The sequence below is a fragment of the Propithecus coquereli genome, unplaced genomic scaffold (genome assembly GCF_000956105.1).
Source record: "Propithecus coquereli isolate 6110/MARCELLA unplaced genomic scaffold, Pcoq_1.0 Scaffold323, whole genome shotgun sequence".
Taxonomy (NCBI): domain Eukaryota; kingdom Metazoa; phylum Chordata; class Mammalia; order Primates; family Indriidae; genus Propithecus; species Propithecus coquereli.
Genome location: NW_012148875.1, coordinates 1,905,567 through 1,925,756, shown reverse-complemented (window position 1 = coordinate 1,925,756; position 20,190 = coordinate 1,905,567). Strand labels below are relative to the sequence as shown.

The 20,190-nt window shown below is 36.2% G+C and overlaps 1 protein-coding gene across 1 annotated transcript in view; it reads right to left on the bottom strand.

Annotated features, from left to right (window-relative positions):
• Positions 1–8,082: 8,082 nt before the first annotated feature.
• The window catches only part of LOC105815265 (uncharacterized protein KIAA1109-like), a 155,863-nt gene continuing 143,755 nt past the window's right edge, over positions 8,083–20,190 (bottom strand). Inside the window, 8 exon segments of the mRNA XM_012650412.1 lie at positions 8,083–8,806; positions 11,105–11,270; positions 13,707–13,841; positions 14,488–14,682; positions 15,810–16,013; positions 16,730–16,981; positions 19,533–19,750; positions 19,965–20,157. Of these exon segments, the coding sequence (XP_012505866.1) occupies positions 8,590–8,806; positions 11,105–11,270; positions 13,707–13,841; positions 14,488–14,682; positions 15,810–16,013; positions 16,730–16,981; positions 19,533–19,750; positions 19,965–20,157 (1,580 nt within the window). The 3' untranslated portion in view covers positions 8,083–8,589.

Sequence of the window (20,190 nt, the reverse complement as noted above, 5' to 3'; positions counted from 1 at the left end):
CTTCTCACCTACAAACATGATAAAATTATCGGAAAACGAAAAACAAAATACTAAGTAAACTAAAAATATTTAATCTGGAACAAACCCCCTATTTCCATAAATGGCTTTTTACACACACATTCACATGACTAGAGCCAAATCCCTCTTTAAAATGATCTCGGGACTGCTCTGTGAGTTTTAACAGACACGTAACTCTTTTCACCTGAACTCCCTCCCTAAATTCCGCTACCGAGGGGGAAATAAGGCACAGCGGTCCGTGGAAAAGCCCTTAAATCTACCCGGGGATCAGGAGAGACATCAGTAAGGTCAGGAAAAAAGAGAAAAAGAAACAAAAAATCATCTCGTCGGTGGCCTCACGAGTCCTGGCCCAACTTGCACCCACCGAGGCTGTCCTTTCCGCCCTCTTCGACGGACCCCGCCGCCAGGCAGGAGGGCAGCCGCAGGCCGGAAGCTCGCCGGCCGCCACCACCGCCGCCGCCGTTGCTTCCTCCCCCCGGCCTCAACCTCTCTCTTCAGGCCGGTCTGCGTGAGGGCCACGAGCTCAAAGGCGCATCCTTCAAAAGCCGCCTCGCGCTGCCCGTACGTGCCGGCCGGACGCCCCCGCGCCCGTTTCGTCCAATCAGCAACCGCCTCGGGGCCCGTCGGTCCCGCCCCCACGCCTGCGCCCGCGCTCGGCCCGCCGCGCTCCGCGGCCTGCGTTTCTGAGGGAGGAGACGTCGAACGACGCGCGCGTTCCAGGCTGCGTTCCAGGCCGCGGCGACGCCGACCGGCTTCTCTTGAGCACAGGGACCTGGGCCGACTGGCCGCCCTCCCTGCTGAAGTCGGACGAAATCGCGCGGTTCAGCCTCTTGGCTTACTGCCGGGCGCCCAGCCCCGTTCCCACAGAGGGCTCTGTGGCGAGTTCGTCGTCTCTATGGCAGTTGTCTATTCCTGAGGCCTCCTTACACAGGATGCTTGGAGGCGGCCCTGAGCGTGGTTTCAAGAAAATCCTTCCCTTTATCCCCATTTTGAGAAGGCGCCCGTGGAGAAGGCTTGTCCTTCACGGTGTCCTCCCTGTTTATAGAAAAAAACACCTCAGAGTTGCTGAAACTTGACCAGTGGAGCCAAAGAACAATTGTGAAAACAGGGCGTCTTTGAGAGCAAATGGCTTCAATCTGGGTGACAATGTGGGTGTTTTCAATTCTTTGCTTTCCTAAAAGTTGAAAGAGGCCCTAATTGAGGGTGTTAGCGGATAGATTGTTGGAAATATTTCTAATAGTAAATAATTCAACGAGTTTTGGCATGTAACCAAGAAGAAATCCAAAGAATTGAATGGCATGATTATAACAAAATTTCATTGTCCATCTACTTTTTTGTATGGATAAGGTTTCTCAAGGGTTAATTTTTTATATTTTGTATTTACTATTATTCTTTTAAGGAAGCTGGGAGCATTGGTGCGCACCTGTAGTCCCAGCTACTTGGGAGGCTGAGGCAGGAGGATCACTTGCGCCCCGGAGTTTGAGGTTTTTGTGAGCTATGATGACGCCACTGCATCACTCTGTCACCAGGGTGACAGAGACTCTGTCTCAAAACGGAAAACAAAACATAAAATATTATTTCAGCTTTGGCCATTGGGAGCTCTTTTAGGTTGGCTCCTGTGTCCTTTTGACATGTCCCCATTTTTTTTTTTTTAATGGGTATCTTTACTTTCTGGCACTGTACGATGCTTGCATTTTCCCTTTCCCAGACCTAAAATTGGCCAGGAAACCTTGGTTACTTTTATTAGAGAATTAGAACTGGGCAGTAGGTGTGCTTGTTGCTATTGCGGGTATCCAGTGCTTATATGCCTGTGCAGAGGAGAGAGCTAGGAAATATATTTGTGTATACTAACTCATGTATACACAGATATCAACATTTTTGTATCTACCTATATATAAAAATGAGTTTTTATGTGTACCTTTGACTGTAATATAGCAACACAGTATTCATCATTGCTTTCCCCCTTTGTGATTTCTTTGATGATGAGAAATCTGGCAATATCCAAAATTTGTTGCAGATTGGTTAATCTGTATCGTTGTGGAAAACAAATTTACCAGTAAGTGTATTGTGTTTCTTTTTTCTTTCATCTTACCTAATCTAGTCAAAATTCTGTTCTCCAGAGTTACTTAGGGCAGTTATTTATTTACAGCTAGTGTAAGATATAGACAATGAAAAAAATAAGTAAAATTATATAGTGTGTTAGTGAGAGGTGCTAAAAAGATAAAGCTGCAAAGGGGGATATGTAATATTTATAGGGAAGTGAGTTGACATTTCAGATAGGATACTTAAGGAACGCCTCACTGAGCAGGCTACTGCCAAAGACCTCAAAAAATTAATCAAGTTACCTGGCTCGCTCAGCTTCAATTTGTTCATCTATAAAATGAGCACAATATTATTCACTTCAGACAGTCATTGGGAGGAATATATTAACTGATAGTTACAAACAGCTTAGTAGTGCCTATTACCCAGTAAATACTTGGTATTATTATTTTATTTCATATATGAATTAGTGCTAAAGTTTTAAGAAAACTTGTAAATACTTGTTACAGAATTTAACACACAAAACTCACAGAAGTTGAAAATGTGGATAGGTGGCAGAACCCTCATTTATGCGGCTGATCACAAAGGCTGTTGTTAGAATTTATGATTTACCCCCCACTGCACCCATCCCATGTTAGTCATTAGTCCTGCTTAGTCTTTGCCTCAGATGATTGAAACTTCTTATTCAGTGGAATAATCTGTGAAAAACCATGAAGGGTTTGAGATTTTACTCTATTTGAAAGCTTTCAAGTTAGCCTGCCCCAGTTTCATGGATGCTGGCAGAAGACATGAGAGCCCTGTGTTAGAGACTAAGGAATCTGGTTATTCGCAGCATGATCATCAGCATGTTTGTATGGTTCCCCTTGTTCCCAGATCCCATGAAGGCAGCACATATGGTACCAGGTGATTGTTGTACACAGGAGACAGGAGAACGTTGTCCTCAGGGAACCCTAATCTTTTATAATAGAGACACTGTCTTCCAAAGATGTAGGGAAAGATTCCCTTTGCTCTAGGGGGAAATACTATCTCTAATATTGTTCGCTATACAAGTATCTTTGAAAATACAGTCCTCAATGAAGGGCCAGTAGTGTCTTGCTTGCAAGACAGAAATGGGAGAGCCCCATGGAGAATATCTTCCAACATAATCTTTGTTTCTGAGAGATGAACGTTAATGGGCATGCATGTGTGGTTGCTATACATGCTCTGCCACAAATTTAGAAACACTAAGAAATTGCTTCAGGGATCATCTTGGAGCCAACCACACTCCTGCCTGCTTCCTATTTTTGTTTTTTTTACAGCCCCAAAATGTATATTTAAAAAATTAAAAAACACATAGCCCCGCCCTCTCACACACACCTCCCCAAAGCCACACAACCCAGACCAAAAGGGAAAACAAATCAAACGCAAAACCCTCACACGCAAGTCGTCTTTGAATTAGCATTTACAAATATATAGATTCTTTCCTATGAAAAAACAAAAAGCCAAGGGAAAGGAAAAACTTGTAGATGAAGGCCTGACAAGACTCAGGAGTCATGAGAAGACATACTGTCTGCCACGAGAAAGCAAGGTCGCGATCTGTGTTGCTCATGCATTTTCAGTGGGAGGCCTAAAGTCTAACTGCTGTTCCCGACAATGCAGCGCTCCAAGGTTTTCCTGGCTGTATAGCAACAGCCCTTTTTCCCCTTGATGATTAGAACCTGTCATTGTAGCCAACACCTTTTTTAACAGTTCAGCTAGTTGACATCTGGAAACCCAAATGACTAGGTGGCAGCCTCAGATTCTAATTGAATGGTACAACTGTTGTGTCCCCAGTGGAAACATACCTTGAATATCCTAAGAGCTCTGGCCAGTAGAATTGGACAGAAAGCATACATTTGAAGGAGCTCATTAGGTATAACAGTGAGAGGTGGCATTTCCTCTTTCAAGTCTCACTTCCTGGACCCATGTATTCTGTATATCTTTCCCAGTTCAAGGAACCACTGAATCTTCAATAGGCTATTCCACCATTCTGTAAGTCCTTTTGTATCTGAGTAATGATAAAACTAGTGAAACCCCTGAGCATCAGCTTGATTTTACTGTAAGGTAGGTAAATTTTCATTCTGTTAAACAACGAATAAACAGGACCAGTAATGGTAAAGTGTTTAAACAGAAAATTACTATTTATGTTTGATGCTAAGGGGTCAATAAATATCATCTGCTTCCTCCTTTCCATAGGTTGAAACTGAGAGACCCAGGTATCAGAAACATGGAGGCTGTAAAAAAAGATTCGTTACTTATTCTAAATTGGAAGCCGTGGCTCAGATGTGTGGCCAAATGGAATGCTTTCTAAATAGACACTCTAACCAGTGCAAGCTAGAGAAATCCTGTTGCTCCTTACAGCATGCATAAGACAGGAAATCAGAATTGCATCCTCCTTATGGGAAGGCTTGCTTGAAAGGGTGAAAAGTGGAAAAGGCTAAGCTCATTTTCTTCTCTGAAATTACCAAACAGATTAAGTCACTTTGGGGGAGGAATAAATAAGGTAGGGAGAGAAACTGGGTTATCATTCTGGTGGAAATTCCTCCAAGTGGAAACACAAGGTCAGGGAAAAGGAGCTTATCAAGGAAAATTAATTTAGCAACTTTTTTTTTGTTTATCTTGTGCGATTTCACTTGGTGAGTGACTTGATCTGATCAGTCAACCTATATTCATTCTGAGAGCCCAAGCTTTGTTATTACCTCCTGATGTCTCTCCCCAACATGTAGACGTCTGGGTGAACACCTAACAACCCACCTGATAGCATTTGCTCTGTTAGGTGCTTTTTAACAGTATCTTATTCCAAAAATGCCTTCCAACATCTGATAGTTCTGTGAGAGCTTTCCTAAAGGTCTGTCTCATATCATGATCTGAACAAGCTGTTTGAACCTGAGTGCAAAGCCTTTCTGGGAGTTGGGTTGCTTGACTCTCTGGCCTAAACAGGTGAAGCAAATGAAACTCACAAAATCAGAATTTAATTATTGAGTATTGATCAATTAAAGATTGTGTAGCCATCCGTCAGACAATTTTAGCTAAAGATACTCTATGCCTGAGGTCCCAAATGAAAAAAAAATAGAGGTTCTCCTTAAGTGATTTTAGAATATGTCGCTAGTGTGACACAAGGAGGTGAGTGGGCATCTAGTTCTGTATGCAGGAAGCACAAGCATTCTGGGTATGGCACTATCAATTTTCATAAAAAATGGCCAGTTCAACACAGGTAATCAGGTTTCTTCAATTAAACTGTAGAAGACATCACTATGGTGAAGATGGAGAACATTCTAAAGCAATTCTATTTACAGTGTGGTTCATGGAATGAGGATACTCCATGAATTGTTACTCTTCAACAGATACAGAAATTGAGTGTTTAGAAATTCTTTTTTTTTTTTTTTTTTTTTTGGAGACAGAGTTTGCTTTTGTTGCCCAGGCTAGAGTGAGTGCCGTGGCGTCAGCCTGGCTCACAGCAACCTCAAACTCCTGGGCTCAAACAATCCTTCTGCCTCAGCCTCCCAAGTAGCTGGGACTACAGGCATGCGCCACCATGCCCGGCTAATTTTTTCTATAGAAAAAATTTAGTAGAGACGGGGTCTCGCTCTTGCTCAGGCTGGTTTCGAATTCCTGAGCTCAAACAATCCGCCCGCCTCGGCCTCCCAGAGAGCTAGGATTACAGGCGTGAGCCACCGCGCCCAGCCTAGCATTTAGAAATTCTTATAGCAATTGACACAACACTTGGCTCTAATAATAAAATTGAATCTAATAATTAAAAATTTGAGCTTATATTTTATATGTCCCTGGATATTGTTATTTTTTTCATTTTGAATAATTTTTATTGTATTTTACAAGATTATTGCTTTGTGCTAGATGGGGATTTTTAAAAAATGGCTCTTCACTACAAATAGTTTCCAAATCACAGATCTCTAGTGAGCCTAGAAGTATAGTTTTTACATACAAGAGAACAAAATTTTTTAATTTTGTTATGTGTTATTAAAATTTAGAGATTATCTGGATGTATCATGTGATTTACTAGAATAGGATAAAGTACATGATACTAAAAAAAAAAAAAACTTTAAGTAGACCACCTAGAAACTTTATAATCTAGACAGCTGGCTGTACCTTTTTTTATTTAAGAATAAATTTTAGAGATCATCTCTGTGTTTTATAGCTGCACACTATACCAGTGAATGGATCTGTCATGTTTTATTTAGCCTGTCTTCTATTGATGGGCATTTGGATTGTTTCTAACCATTTATTACAAAGAATACTGCAATGAACATGCTTATATAATTATTTCACACATGCAAGTACTATATAGCCAGTAGTGAGACTGTTCAGTAAGAGATTATATGTGATTTCAATAGCTATTACCTAATTGTCCTTCACGGGAGTTGTACCAATTTACTTTCCCACCAGCAGTTCACAAATGTAGTTTTCTCATGCTTTGTACAACAGTCACAGAAATTTTAGATAGTTACAGATTTATTTTAATTTGTCCTTTTCTTTTATAACATTATCACAGTAAATGCCAGAGCTAGGGTAACTTTATACTTGTCATTTTTTGGTAGTCATATCAATAATATTGGAAGCCATGGGAAATTTTTATCATTCAGAACTATTGGCATACTGTTTCTTTGAAGCAGAGAATTAACACCTAAAATGGGACTCAAATACGGAACTAATTTCTTTAACTGATTTTTAGTTACTTTGTTTGATGAAGTAACTTACTGGCAGTATTATCTTAGACACTAGAAGTAAAGTATCTTAGACACTAGAAGTAAAGTATCATAGACACTTGAGGCAGAAGGCTCACTTGAGCCCAGGAGTTTGAGGTTGCAGTGAGCTATGACCAAAGTAGACATAGAATTTGCTTCTCTGGCAAGCTTGACCAATGGAATGAATGTACCTGTAGGCACTAACTATTGGGGCAAGCTTGGAGGGATGGGATTCAGAGATCAGACAGATGACAGGTAAGATGGTCTAACAGAAAGAATACAAAATTAGGATTCCAACACTAGGGTTTTAGCTGTGTTAATAAATTGCTATGTGACATTAGACAGCAAATCATAATTCTCTAACACTAGATATATACCTTTGGTTTAAGAACCTTGGTTCTTCTTGAGTTTTTATTGTTTAATCTGTCAGATAAAATTGTCTTATCTACCTAAATGCAAGAGTATGCACCAGAGGCTTTCTTGAGGTGTCTTCTAGCTCTAGATCCTTTAATTCTACTGTTTGCCCTATCTCTAAACTGACTGTACTGACTTGGCTAGATTTCCAACCTGACTTGTTATTAACATTATAGCTACCTTTGAGTGTTATTTTAGATTTTACTATTCTTTTTATTACATATGTACATATGTAATTATACATAACATTACATATCTTCATATGCACAAAATATATACATATATAAGGAATATAGTATAATACTAAAAATGAACAGCTATGTACTCACCACTAGCTTAAGAAATAGAACAACATCTAATATTGCTGAATCCTCTAGTGTGCCTCTCCCTGACTGCATCCTCCTAGAGCTGATTTTTGTAAGTACACTGGAAGATTGGCTCCAGGACCCCCCACAGATACCCAAATCCGTGCATGCTCAAGTTCCTTATATAAAATGGTGTAGTATTTGCATATAACCTACGCACATCCTCCCCAAAACTTTAAATCGTCTGTAGATTACTTGTAATATCTCAAACAATGCCTACACATCACTTCATGGATTTAACGTAGTACTTGGCACATAGTAAATTAAAGTTTTGCTTTTTTGGAACTTTACGGAATTTGTTTTTTTCCTCAGATATTTTCAATCTGCAATTAGTTGAATCCACAGATGTGGAACCCATGGATTCACATAGAGAAAGCCGATTGTCATATAAGTATTTTAACACAATTTTTAGAACTTTTGTAAGTATTAATCATCTTCTATGAAAACATTTGGTAACTGTGACACAGAATGGGCATGTAATAAGCTATCAAAGGAGAGAAAGATTCGAAACCAACTACAGACTGAAACCATTATTGTGACTTTATTACAATAATTACAAACAATATTTTAGTGGTATACAATCATATCACAATTACTCAAATTATATACAAATAGGTATTTATACAAGTCTACATTAAAAAAAAAGCAATTAATGACCCTCCAAAAATCACATTATCAACAAGATTTTTTCTAAAAGTTATGGCCAATAACAAAAAATTTCACAGTTACTCTGCAAATACTTTAAAGATGCAGGATTCATATTGCACATAATACAATTAATTATAAACCCTAAAGAGCAGATTTATATATTTTAATCTAGTTTTTCACAGAATTTACATTATCATGCAGTACTTCACTGTACATAGGATGGTGGAACGAGAGAATAAACAGGTTAACTTAAAAACTTACAATGGCCACAAAATTAGAATTATTTTAAAGTTACACTTAAAATTATTATACTAAAAAAACCCTCCAGTGTAATAAAACTTAATGGACACAATCATAATTTGTTCACAGATCAAGTTACTCTTTTAGTGTTCTTCTTTGTCTTTTCCTTTCTTTTCCTTTTCATCCTGTAGTGCAGTACCGAGCTTTTTGATTAGAACTGACAGAACCTTGTCCAGTGGGTCCATGACTCCTCTCTGAAGCCATTTAGGAATAGTAGTCCTGGCATGATGAAAGCCCAATTTTTGAAGAATATAATCAACGCCTACTGGATCAATCTTTCTTCCAGTCCAAGAAATTAATCTAAAATAATAATTACAATTATTAAGGAGTATAATGTCCTAGTACAGTCCTAAAGGTAGGTCAAGAACATCAGTAAGCCTCCCTAATACTCAAGACAAAATATTTTCAGTAGGACATTTGAATAATTAAGCCTATAATTCCTGGATTCACAATAATAATAGCATTGAAAAAATAATATATGTGTGATTCTAAGTATCCTTGACAACCTACCCAGCAATAGTGTTTACTGAATTTCATCCTGTTTATTTTAGGCCTTTTACATGGTCATCTTAAACATTTAAAAGGACATCTGGTTAATTTTAAAATATTTCACAAGCATGTGACACCACAGGGGGAATAAAAGCTAAAGTTTACTGAATGCTGTGTGCTAAACATGTTTGAAGGGAGATCAATTTTCTTCCTCTTTCTGATATTTCCTTCCATATGGAAGGAACAACAATCAGTGAATTACTCCTGGACTACTTCTGCCCCTGCATCGATGATTTATCTGATTGGCTGCGTTAACAGAGGAACTCAATAGTATAGTTCAGTTCACAAACTCAAATAGTTATAAGCATTTGGCATTAATTAACTCATTTAACCAATGTAACAACCCTATACTTTCCAGATTTTCCATGAGGCACCTGAGGCAGAGAGAGGAGTTGGCCTAGCAGTCAGCTACTGTGCAATGAAGCGGGGCCTAGAGCCAGAGCATGCTCTCTCTCACTATACCGTATTACTTAACTAGTTACTCTTGTTAGTTTGCTAAAAAATGAATATGGTAAGTATTATTCACTTGAAACTAAATTCATTTTATATTCAATTTAAATATATTCACTCTAAAAGATACTCAATTACATTATAATTAGATTTACAAATACAAACAGATTTTACAAAGAGTTTTCTGCATTAGAACCTTTTTTATTTTTTTTTTTTTTTTTTTTTGAGACAGAGTCTCACTGTGTTGCCTGGGCTAGAGTGCCGTGGCGTCATCCTAGCTCACAGCAATCTCAAACTCCTGGGCTCAAGCGATCCTCCTGCCTCAGCCTCCCGAGTAGCTGGGACTACAGGCATGCGCTACCATGCCCGGCTAATTTTTTCTATATATTTTTAGTTGTCCAATTAATTTCTTTCTAATTTTAGTAGAGACGGGGTCTCGCTCTTGCTCAGGCTGGTCTTGAACTCCTGAGCTCAAACAACCCACCCGCCTCGGCCTCCCAGAGAGCTAGGATTACAGGCGTGAGCCACAGCGCCCGGCCTAATATTTTAATATTGTTCCTGAGTATTCACACTGTAAATATTTCTCATGAGTATATGTATTTATTAACACCAAAATGTTTTGCTGATTGGTTACAACAGATTTTATTGACTACAAATTATTTACTAACACACAAAGTCACTACTTTCTGCTTATACAAGAGTCCACTGTATAATGGAAATTTTATTTTGGAATTATTTTGTGCCATAAATATGTCAAAATAACAACATTATCTAAATAAAATCTATATTAGTTATCAGATGTTGTGCTGAGGGGTGTAGTAGACCTTTTTGATACTATTTAAGGATTTGGACAGTTATAATTTGATTAACAAAGCAGATGAAAGGAAAGGGAAAAAATAGGAAGGCTTGAGTGTTTATCACAAACAAGGACACACAAAGGCAGTATACTAGTTATAGTAATTATTATAACTAAAACTAGAAAATACTTTTGAAATTTCGATATGAAAAGTTGATATAATTGGGCTGATGATTGTAGTAGATCATGACTCAGTAAGAGAACCCGAGTCTGACAGCATTAAACTGAAGATTTTAGGAATGGTTTTATATTACTCAGTATGCAGACAGGAGGACACTATGACACTGCAGGTTCTATTACATTGTCATATATCCAGTAAGAAATTATAATGTTTCCTTAATATGATGTATGACTTCTACTGCATCTTCCCAAATTAAGTAACAAAACGGTTTACTGTAGCTACCTCAACCTCCTGAAAATAACATTCTAGTGGGAAGGTGCAAAAAAATAGCAACAGTGGAAGTGGAGTTGTTCCCATATTTTAGTGACTGATAGATTGTCACACAGTGGAAGCCAATCAGCACCGAGTTATTCTGTGTTTGTACTTCTTTCGCCTTATCTAGAAACACTTACAAAGGAAGAAAGGAGGAGCAAAAATAGCAGTCAGAAGCTGTAGAGATTACAAGTGATAAACTTCTGAATATAATTTTTGGTAATCATATTTAACCTGCATTATTCATAATCACCTTTTTCTCATAGTAATCCATGAGGATATGGGTAAAATGTGTACATCCATTACTTACCTAAGAGTGGGTTCTAGATGCCATGTATTGCACATAAAATCTCTCCAGTCCACAGTAGTATAAGTGATGCTATCTTCTCTGTCTTTGTCAGAGGAATTGTCATCATGTATAATAATTGGACTTTTCTGTCCTGGTCGCGTAGATAAAATCCGAGGTGGAAAAATGGCTATAATGAAAATGATAGATTAATAGAACAAATATATACCTTATAAATTTATTTTAAATCATCGTAAGAATAGAAAATTGGCTCCATCTCTCATTTTATCTATGACCTGGCCAAAGCCTCATTTAATTACATTTCTTAAAAAGTAATATTTTAAAATAAGCCGTAAATAAATAATAAATATTAAAAAGTAATATTTTAAAATAAGCCATAAATACTTATTTATGTTATTTCTTGGAGAAAAACAATGTCAACACTAATGGTAAAAAATGCTTAGGTCATTTATTTGACAGCAGGGAGAAGGCACTGAAATTGATAGTTGTAGTTTTCCTAAAGAATGACTATAGGTAAATAATTTTTTTTTAAACAGCTTTATTGAGATATAATCCACGTACCATACAATTCATTATTTAAAGTATATAAGTCAATGGATTTTGTATGTTAATGGCTACGAACTTAGGAGCTCTTTATGTAAGTAGCCTTGTCACTCTTTATAGTGAATGCCCAAGTATATGTTTTATAAAAGACAAGTATACTAGGGCTGTCTGGAAAGCATCCAGCCATGGATACAATGGATACAATGACTGGATACTTTCTGGACAGCCCTCCTATACATAAAATTGAATCTGAGACATAAATAGCTTTCATATCATCTTATTTAATAAACATAGCATTTCTCTTAGGGCAGAAGTTTCAAGACAAACCGGACATAAAATAATCGATTAACTGGGTGATATGATATGCATTATGTAGCTTTGGTTATAAGTTGATTGGGAATGAGCCTAGGAATGAAGATGTATTGCCACATTGCATAAGAACACAGATCCTGCCTTTAATTACAGCCTTCTCAGTTGCTTTGCTTTTGTATATTATTAATGGTGGTTAAAGCGCTATAATTTATCTTGATGTTCCACAAACATGTTGATTCTAGTCTAGTCTTACATGCTGTTAAGAATTTTCTTAGGGATGTTTGAATATTTTGGCCAAAACTATTCTTCTAGTTTGTAATAACAAAATATTCTTACAGCTATTAAAATATCTTTATTTAAAACTGAAATCCTCATGGATAATAATACTTTGTCATTATAAATCCACTCCTCTTTTTTCCATGAATAATGTTTTAAACAGTTAATATTAAAATTTTTTTTTGTTGTTTTAGAAATACACATAGTTCATGGCAGGCCAAAACCAATATAATATTTTATAAAATGACAAAGTTTTCACATAAATAAGTAAATAAAATTTGGGAGGTTTTCAAAGCTAGGTGAACTAGAAAATCATTCTGAATTTCACAGGTTTATCTAGAATCTGTTTTTCTCTAAATTTAAATATTAAGGCAGAGGGGAAAATAAAAGATTACCAAGTGACTGGTATATGTTGGTGTTGTATGTGAAGACTGGATTTACTTTTATATAATACTGCCTTTTATATGGTTTCAGTACTTTTCCTTGAAGTTTCAACTAAGATCTGATAGATTTCTATCTGCCACCATTATTCATTTTATTCTCTCACTGAATTTTTGGTGCATCTTGATTGAATAGTAATATAAGAGCAATTTATTCTATGCTATACTACTTTTGTACTCTTTCAACATAGTCTTTTAATGATCTGTCTTTTGTTTTTGAAATAACTACAGGACAAATGTTATATTTTTTTCTTCGTGAAAAAAAGGAAACAATACTTTAATGTGGCCTGAACAAATTACATTTATTCCAAGTAATTTTTTAAGAATGACATCTGTGGTTTTACCATTGTATATTTACACCTGAATAATTATCCAATAATTGTGTAATACTTATTGAATAAATAAATGTCCATATATTTTGAAGCATTCCAAATTACCTCATTCTTTTAAATAGCTACAGAGTACTATAATGCATTCATCTAATTCCAGATAGATATTAAGGTTATCATACATTTCTTAATGGGCAAACTAAGTTTCCAGTGAATAAACCAATGTTAGCTATCTCATGAAAACAAAATACCACCACTGAGGCCTAAATAATTTATTTATAAAAAGAAAATGTTCTCTGCATACCAAGCAGACTTATCTTCTTATTCCAGTTTTCCCAATTATGCATATAACTCATGCTTCATTATGTAGCTCATAATGAAGTGAAATTAATCATTTCACTTGGATTTACAGTATTTCCTCACATTTTCCTACTTTGCAAGAATCTCCTACAAGGCCTAACTGAAAATATACATAACATGTATATAGAAATAGTATAAAACACCATTCAGTATGAGGTATGATTAGAAAAAGAGTGCTATGTATCTAGCAAATACTCAGAAAGTCTGTCACATACTATATTTACTTATATTTGCAACTCACAGGAGACATATTCCACTCATTTTCTCACTAGACCATAAAAATCCATGTAAATGGCATTAACAGCTGCCTTTCTTGTAGCTTGAAAGAAAACAAATTCTACCCACCTTTTTCTTTTTCTTTAAGATAAGCTGACACTAAATCATGAAGAAACATGATGAGCTCAGCATCCATAGTCACACAAATGTGGTCAGTGAACTCGGTCACCACACTACATTCTACTTTTGGCTTCAGGTTGGCATCTGCAATGATAAAGTTCTTTAATAGAAAAAATTTAATGAAATGAGTCCTTCTCTTCCTATTAATAAGGGTTTACATAGATCCATGTAAATGTAACCATTTGAAATAAAACTATAGAGAAATGAATAATTTTTGTATGGGATTATAGAATGATGATAGTTTATTAAGTACTTTCCTACTTCAGGCTGAAATGCTTGGGACCAGAAGTGTTTCAGATTTTAGAATATTTTGCATTATACTTACTGGTTCAATATCCCTAATCCAAAATCTGAAATCCAAAATGCTCCAATGAGTATTTCTTTTGAGCATTATTGGTCCTTAAAAAGTTTTGGATTTTGGTGCATTTCATGAAAGATTTTTGAATTTTGGATTTGGGATGCTCAACCTGAATATGCCAATTATTCCTCATAACAGCTCTATACATGAAGTCCATTATTCTTAATTTTACTGAGGAGAAAGAGGCACAGGTGCATTAAATAATTTGCCAGAGGTCATATAGCTGGTAAGAAAATCAATCAATTTGACCTAGAAAATGAAATGATTTCATTAGATTATATTAACATTACAGAAATAAGACGTGGGAAGGCAGTAGTATTTTGAAGTTACTTTAGTAATTTCTTAGTAACTTTAAATTGTTTCTTCACATACCCTGTAATGAAGGTTCCTGTGGTTCTTGAACATGAATGGATTTAAAGTCAAGCTGCATCCTTGGTAACGCAAAGATAGTCTCTGTTTCATGGTTGTAGCTAGAACCTCCTCTGAATCCACTCAGTAAACTGGAATTCTTCACAGTAGTGCTATTCTCTGTGTTATTAGCATCAACATTACGAAGTAGGTTTAGCTCTACATGCATAACGATAAAGACAATAAAAGTCAAATTAAATCAATAGGTATTGATAAGCCTATAGCCGTCAGGACAACTATGACACACAGAACTATGATCATTTCAAAAGTTGAAAAGAGTCACAATCAATCAATCAATCACTGTTGTCAAGACCAAAGCTTTATAATGGAGTTTGGATAAATCCAATACATCAGTACATTCTAGTTCTGGCTTCTTGGATATTAAAATGAATGCTATTCTCAACTGAATTCATGTCTGAACTTAAGTGTTTCATTAAGCCCAGAGGTCTCCATAGACTGAACACTTCCCTTTTAAAGAATTTGGGATTAAATAGGATCCTAACCTTGAAATTAGGTAGAAGTCCTAATTTTCTCCAACACATGTGCTATGATTACACTATAGATATCTTATAAAAATCAATATTTTTCTAGGTACACAGATAGTAGTTCATTAGGCTAACAGGCCTTCCAGAGTATCCCAGCCAAAAACACCCCTTCCTCCAAATCCCTATTTGGAAGGTAGAATAGTCAATACAAGGCATTATATTCTAATTTACTTTCTTATCCTCCTCTGTTCTCAGAACACTTTTAATAGTTCCTATTTAATTCCTGAGGTCATCTATTCCATGGTAACTGTTTTCCATGGGGCCCAAGTCCATTTTGATGGGCAGCAAAGCACTCTCTTTAAACTTATGACTTGATGGAATAATATTATTTAGTTTTATTTTGTTTCAGCCATGCTGAACTTTAAGTTTGTGGTATTCCATTATTTAGTTGTGTAATAACTTCCCCAAACCTCCACTTTTTAGCATTACTACAAAAATATTTTTCCAATGTTATTTTCCAAAAATTTCCAAAATATTTCCCCATAAACTTAATTTTGTTTACTTAAAAGCAATTTTATTTTGAATGTTTTCAGTTACATCTAAAATAATTTGAGTCTATGAGATGTACCATTACCAGGGTGGTGAATCATGTACTAAACAATAGTTACTTGTGTCAGCAGGAGCAAAATGAAAATTGTTTAAAGAAATGAAAACTCCACCTCTACTTGAACTCTCAACATAGTCAACAGAACCCAAAACAGAAAAAACAAACAAATTTCTCCAAAGACTAAAAAATTCAACCTTCATTCCTTGTGGCTGTAACATAATTGAACCATTCTTTCACACTTGCTACTCCATGGGGTGGATTTTCATGGCGGCGCCTTGTTATCTTGGTTATTGTCGCCATAGGACTTTCCAAAGCACCACATGGTTTGGTAACCATGGTGTTATGACCCAGATGAAAATCTAGTGTTTGTACAACGTATGTAGAATGTTCACTAGAGCCTAGAGCAAAAGAAAAAAAGATGTTTTTTAAAGTAAGAAACTATATTTCGATCCAAGAAAACAGTTGTGACCTCCTAGCAATAGATTTAGCTAAGTCATACACAGATAGGCTATGGTCATATGTAGCTAGGAAGGCTATAAAAATGAAGAATAAGTGAGCAAAAAGATAAATAATTTACAAATAATTCTTCTTTCTTTTAGTCATAATTGGATTTGTTCCCAGTAAGACGAAGAGCATCAACCATGTTTTCCTTCATCATTAAGAAACCACCGAATAAGAAATTAAAGCTCAAAGGAACTGAGTTCATCACTGTAATAGAGGCAAGAGCTCAACCTTGCCTATAAGTTTTATAATATAATCTTGATGGGCAAATAATTTCCTCACACTGCCACTATGTGTCTTCTCTTCATATTTACAGTAACTATCATCGTGACTATGGCCAGCCACAGCAGCAGGAACTTTAATTGCCCAAGTAAGAAACAGGGAGTAGAATAGAAAGTTCAGAAATAAGCCCTTTAACATGTTTCAGATATTATAGATATTGACTCATTGGCAGTGAACTCCTTAACATGTCAGATACATGAGAACAAATAGAGATGGACTTCAGAAATATCATAATAAAAACAGACAAAAGATATGAGAAGGGAAAATTACTTTCTTAAACAATCATAACAGAAGATAGGAAGAAGTAAAAGCTGGAAATGTGTCAGTTTACCATCTTCCCAGATTTTCTGAGCTTCAGTCCAAAAAGCAATATTTGGTTCTTCTAAATGAAAAAGGGCCCAGGATTTTGAACGGAAATTTGGACCATGAAAACATGCCAGTGTCATATGATTTCCATGTAAGCTCATTGATCCTCCAAATTGCATTCCATCTTCTGGTAATGGAATCTGAAATAAGGATATGTGGCATCCTGATACCACCTTCAATACTCCAGGCCAATGTCGATGATGAGCTGCATCAAGCACTGCAAGAAAATCAAGAAACATATTTCCTGAAGTGCATCATGAGTATCCTGAATGGGGCAGGAAGGCAGGAGGGTAGCTACTTTCTGCAGCTGAAAGTGACTCATGTAAGGGATGAAAACAATGTCCAACACCTGGTTAACACTAAGCACTAGCTAATAAAGATATGGTCTGGGGAAAGATGCTGCATGAGGATGGACAGAGCTAAGCAAAGCAGTAACTTGCTAATAAAAATTACAACTAACAACTTCTGTAATGATTAATGATTCACAAAGTGTTTGCATAAAATTTTACATAATTCTCACAATAACTCTATAAACTAGGTATGTCATCTTGACCGATTTCAAGTGAAGAAACAGAACAAAGGGGTTAAGTGGACCAGTGACTGGAAGACATAGAAATCAAATGCAGACCCCCTGATTTTAAGTAATGCTTTTTACTTCTGTATACCCTTGCTACTCAAAATGAGGTCACAGAACTAGCAGCATCAGCATTACCTGCGAGCATGTTAGACATGCAGACTCTTAAGTCCCACCATATCTACTGTATCAGAATCTGCATTTTAATAAGATCCACAGGTGGTTCAGACACACATTAAAGTTTGAGAAGCATTAATCAAATATACGATTTATATTTCCCACTTATTCCAACAATGTCCTTTTTGGCTCTTTTCCACATCTCTCATCCCAGATCCAGACAAGGATCCATGCATTGTATTTAGCTGGTGTGTTTCTTTCAATCTAAAACAATTTCCTAAGCCTGTTTATTTTTCACGACAAGGACTTTTTTGAAGAATCCAGGCCAGGTGTTTTGCAAAACATTACCTCAATTAGTATATGCATGATATTGCTTCTAGTTTAAAAGAAATACATGGACTAGAGGAACAAGGCAAATGACACCACAAGGAAGTGGCTAAGATCTAGAAGGTAGGGCATTCTATAGGACAATTGGCCAGGTCTCTTCAACAAGTCAGGTCATACAAAAAAAGGAACTACGCTAAATTAAAAAAGAATAAAGGAACATAACCAGATTTAATCTGTGATCTTGGATTGTATATACTGGTTTGGACAAACCAGTTGTAAAGGATATTTTTAGGTCAATTATGGAAATTTGAATGTGCTCTGAAAACTAATGGAAATAAAAAATAAGCAAAATGGAAAATTGGAGATCGTTGGCTGGAAAAGTGTATTGAAACGATATGAATGGTATTTTGATGGAAAAAGTACACATATCTGTTTAGATGCATAGAAAAATATCTGGAAAAATTAATATATGTGTTAAGGTGTTCAGAGTTATGATTTCTGGGTGGAATATGATGTTTTTATTTTTTGCTTGTATTTTCTAGTTTTTTCCAATGAACACATGTATTGCTTCTGTGATAATAAAAAGTAATTAAAAAGTTATCCTCATTCTGACTACTTCTCACCACTTTATCTCTATCACCCTAGCAAAAGCCACCATCATCTTTTGCCTGGACTCTTGCAATGGCCTCCTTGCATCCATACATCGTAACTATGTATGTAACAATGGTAATGGTAACTATTGCAATGGTTTCCTTATTTCCATTCTTACCTGCCTATAGTCTTTTCTCCACACAGTAGCCAGAGCAATGCTTTAAAAATGAGTATTTTAAGAAAAGGTAACTCAGATATCAAATCTATTCAAAACTCTCCAATAGCTGCCCATCATATTAAAAATCTTATCTGTGGCATACCTCTCTGAATTCATGTCCAGCGTTTTCCTCCTGGCTTATTCTGCTCTGGCCACAGTGGCCACCTTAATGATCTTCGAACAAGTCAAGTTTGTTTCTACTGCAGGAGAACTGGACCCTTCAGTGGCCCCGTATGCCCAGAACTCTCTTGATCTTAGCCTAGTCCTTTCACTCAAATTTCCACTAAAAAGTCACTTTAGAAAAGGCTTCTCTGATCACCCTTTCTAAAATAGCTATCCTCACACCTTATCATTCTCTGTATCCTTCCCCTGCTTTGTTCTTTTGTTCAGCACTTCTAACTGAAATGATCTATTTAGTTAGTAAATTAATTATGGTCTGTCTCTCCCATTAGAATGTAAGTTTCATGAGGGAAGTGACTCTGTCCACCACTAGATGTTCTGTGCCTAGAATGGTGCCTAAGCACACGGCTACTGCTTAATAAATATTTGCCAATTGAATTACTGAGCAAAAATAATGATCTGCCTAATATCACACAAATAATAATGAATCCAAAGCCAGCTATTCCAACTCCATAGCCCATGCTCTAAATCTGGAATACGATACTGTCATAAATAGTATTCAAGAGCATGAAGTTAGAATAGTTGCAGATGCACTGTAGCAGGGGAATAGATGATAAGTAATAACTTCCCAAATGATGGCCTCTAATTCCACTGGTAGGTAGGAGATATGGTCCTTTGCTGAGTGAATTGGATGAAGAGCCTACAGCCTATTTTGTAAGTATAGCATATAGATTATTATTGTTACTATTATTTTTAATTAAGAATATAACACATATTTAGTGAAAGATAAAGTATATATAAAGATTTAATTCTAATTCTTACTTTGTTCTTGTGAACTTTTCTCTAGGTTGTTAGTCATTGTCTTTGGGGGAAGATACGGAACTGGTCCCCAGGTAGACAGAGCTCGTTTGCTGGTGTCAAACTGTTGTGTGAAAAATTCCTGGAGCTTCATTCCTATTTTTATCAGGTCTGGCGTGGTTGATCTTGATATCATGACTTGGAAAATATCCCACTTCAAATCTCCATGGACAAAAATCTCACTAGAGCATAAAACAGGATTTTTATTGTATGTTTTACAGAATATACTTAAAAAATACAAGAAAAATTCTCTTCCTCACCCAGCTTTTTTATTTGCATTAACTGTATAATATAAAAATATTTTGCACGAAAAATGAATTGCTTTTGTTTTCTTACTGGAAAATATGTTAAGAGCAGTCATGTAAAGTATTCAAAAAGTAATGTCTTAATAAGTACCTTTTATCAGTTATGCTTGAATCCAATGTATTATACAGGTTTACTTTCCATTCATCCTGAAGCTTAAGATCAGCATTACTGAAGATACCCATGAGGATACTTGAGCCCATGTAATCAACACGAGCTTCAGTAGAACCCATAGTAATCTGAATTTTGTGATTGGGTTGCTGATTTGGATGTTCAGAAATATGAGCTAAAATAGAAATAATAATTTTCACAGAAATGT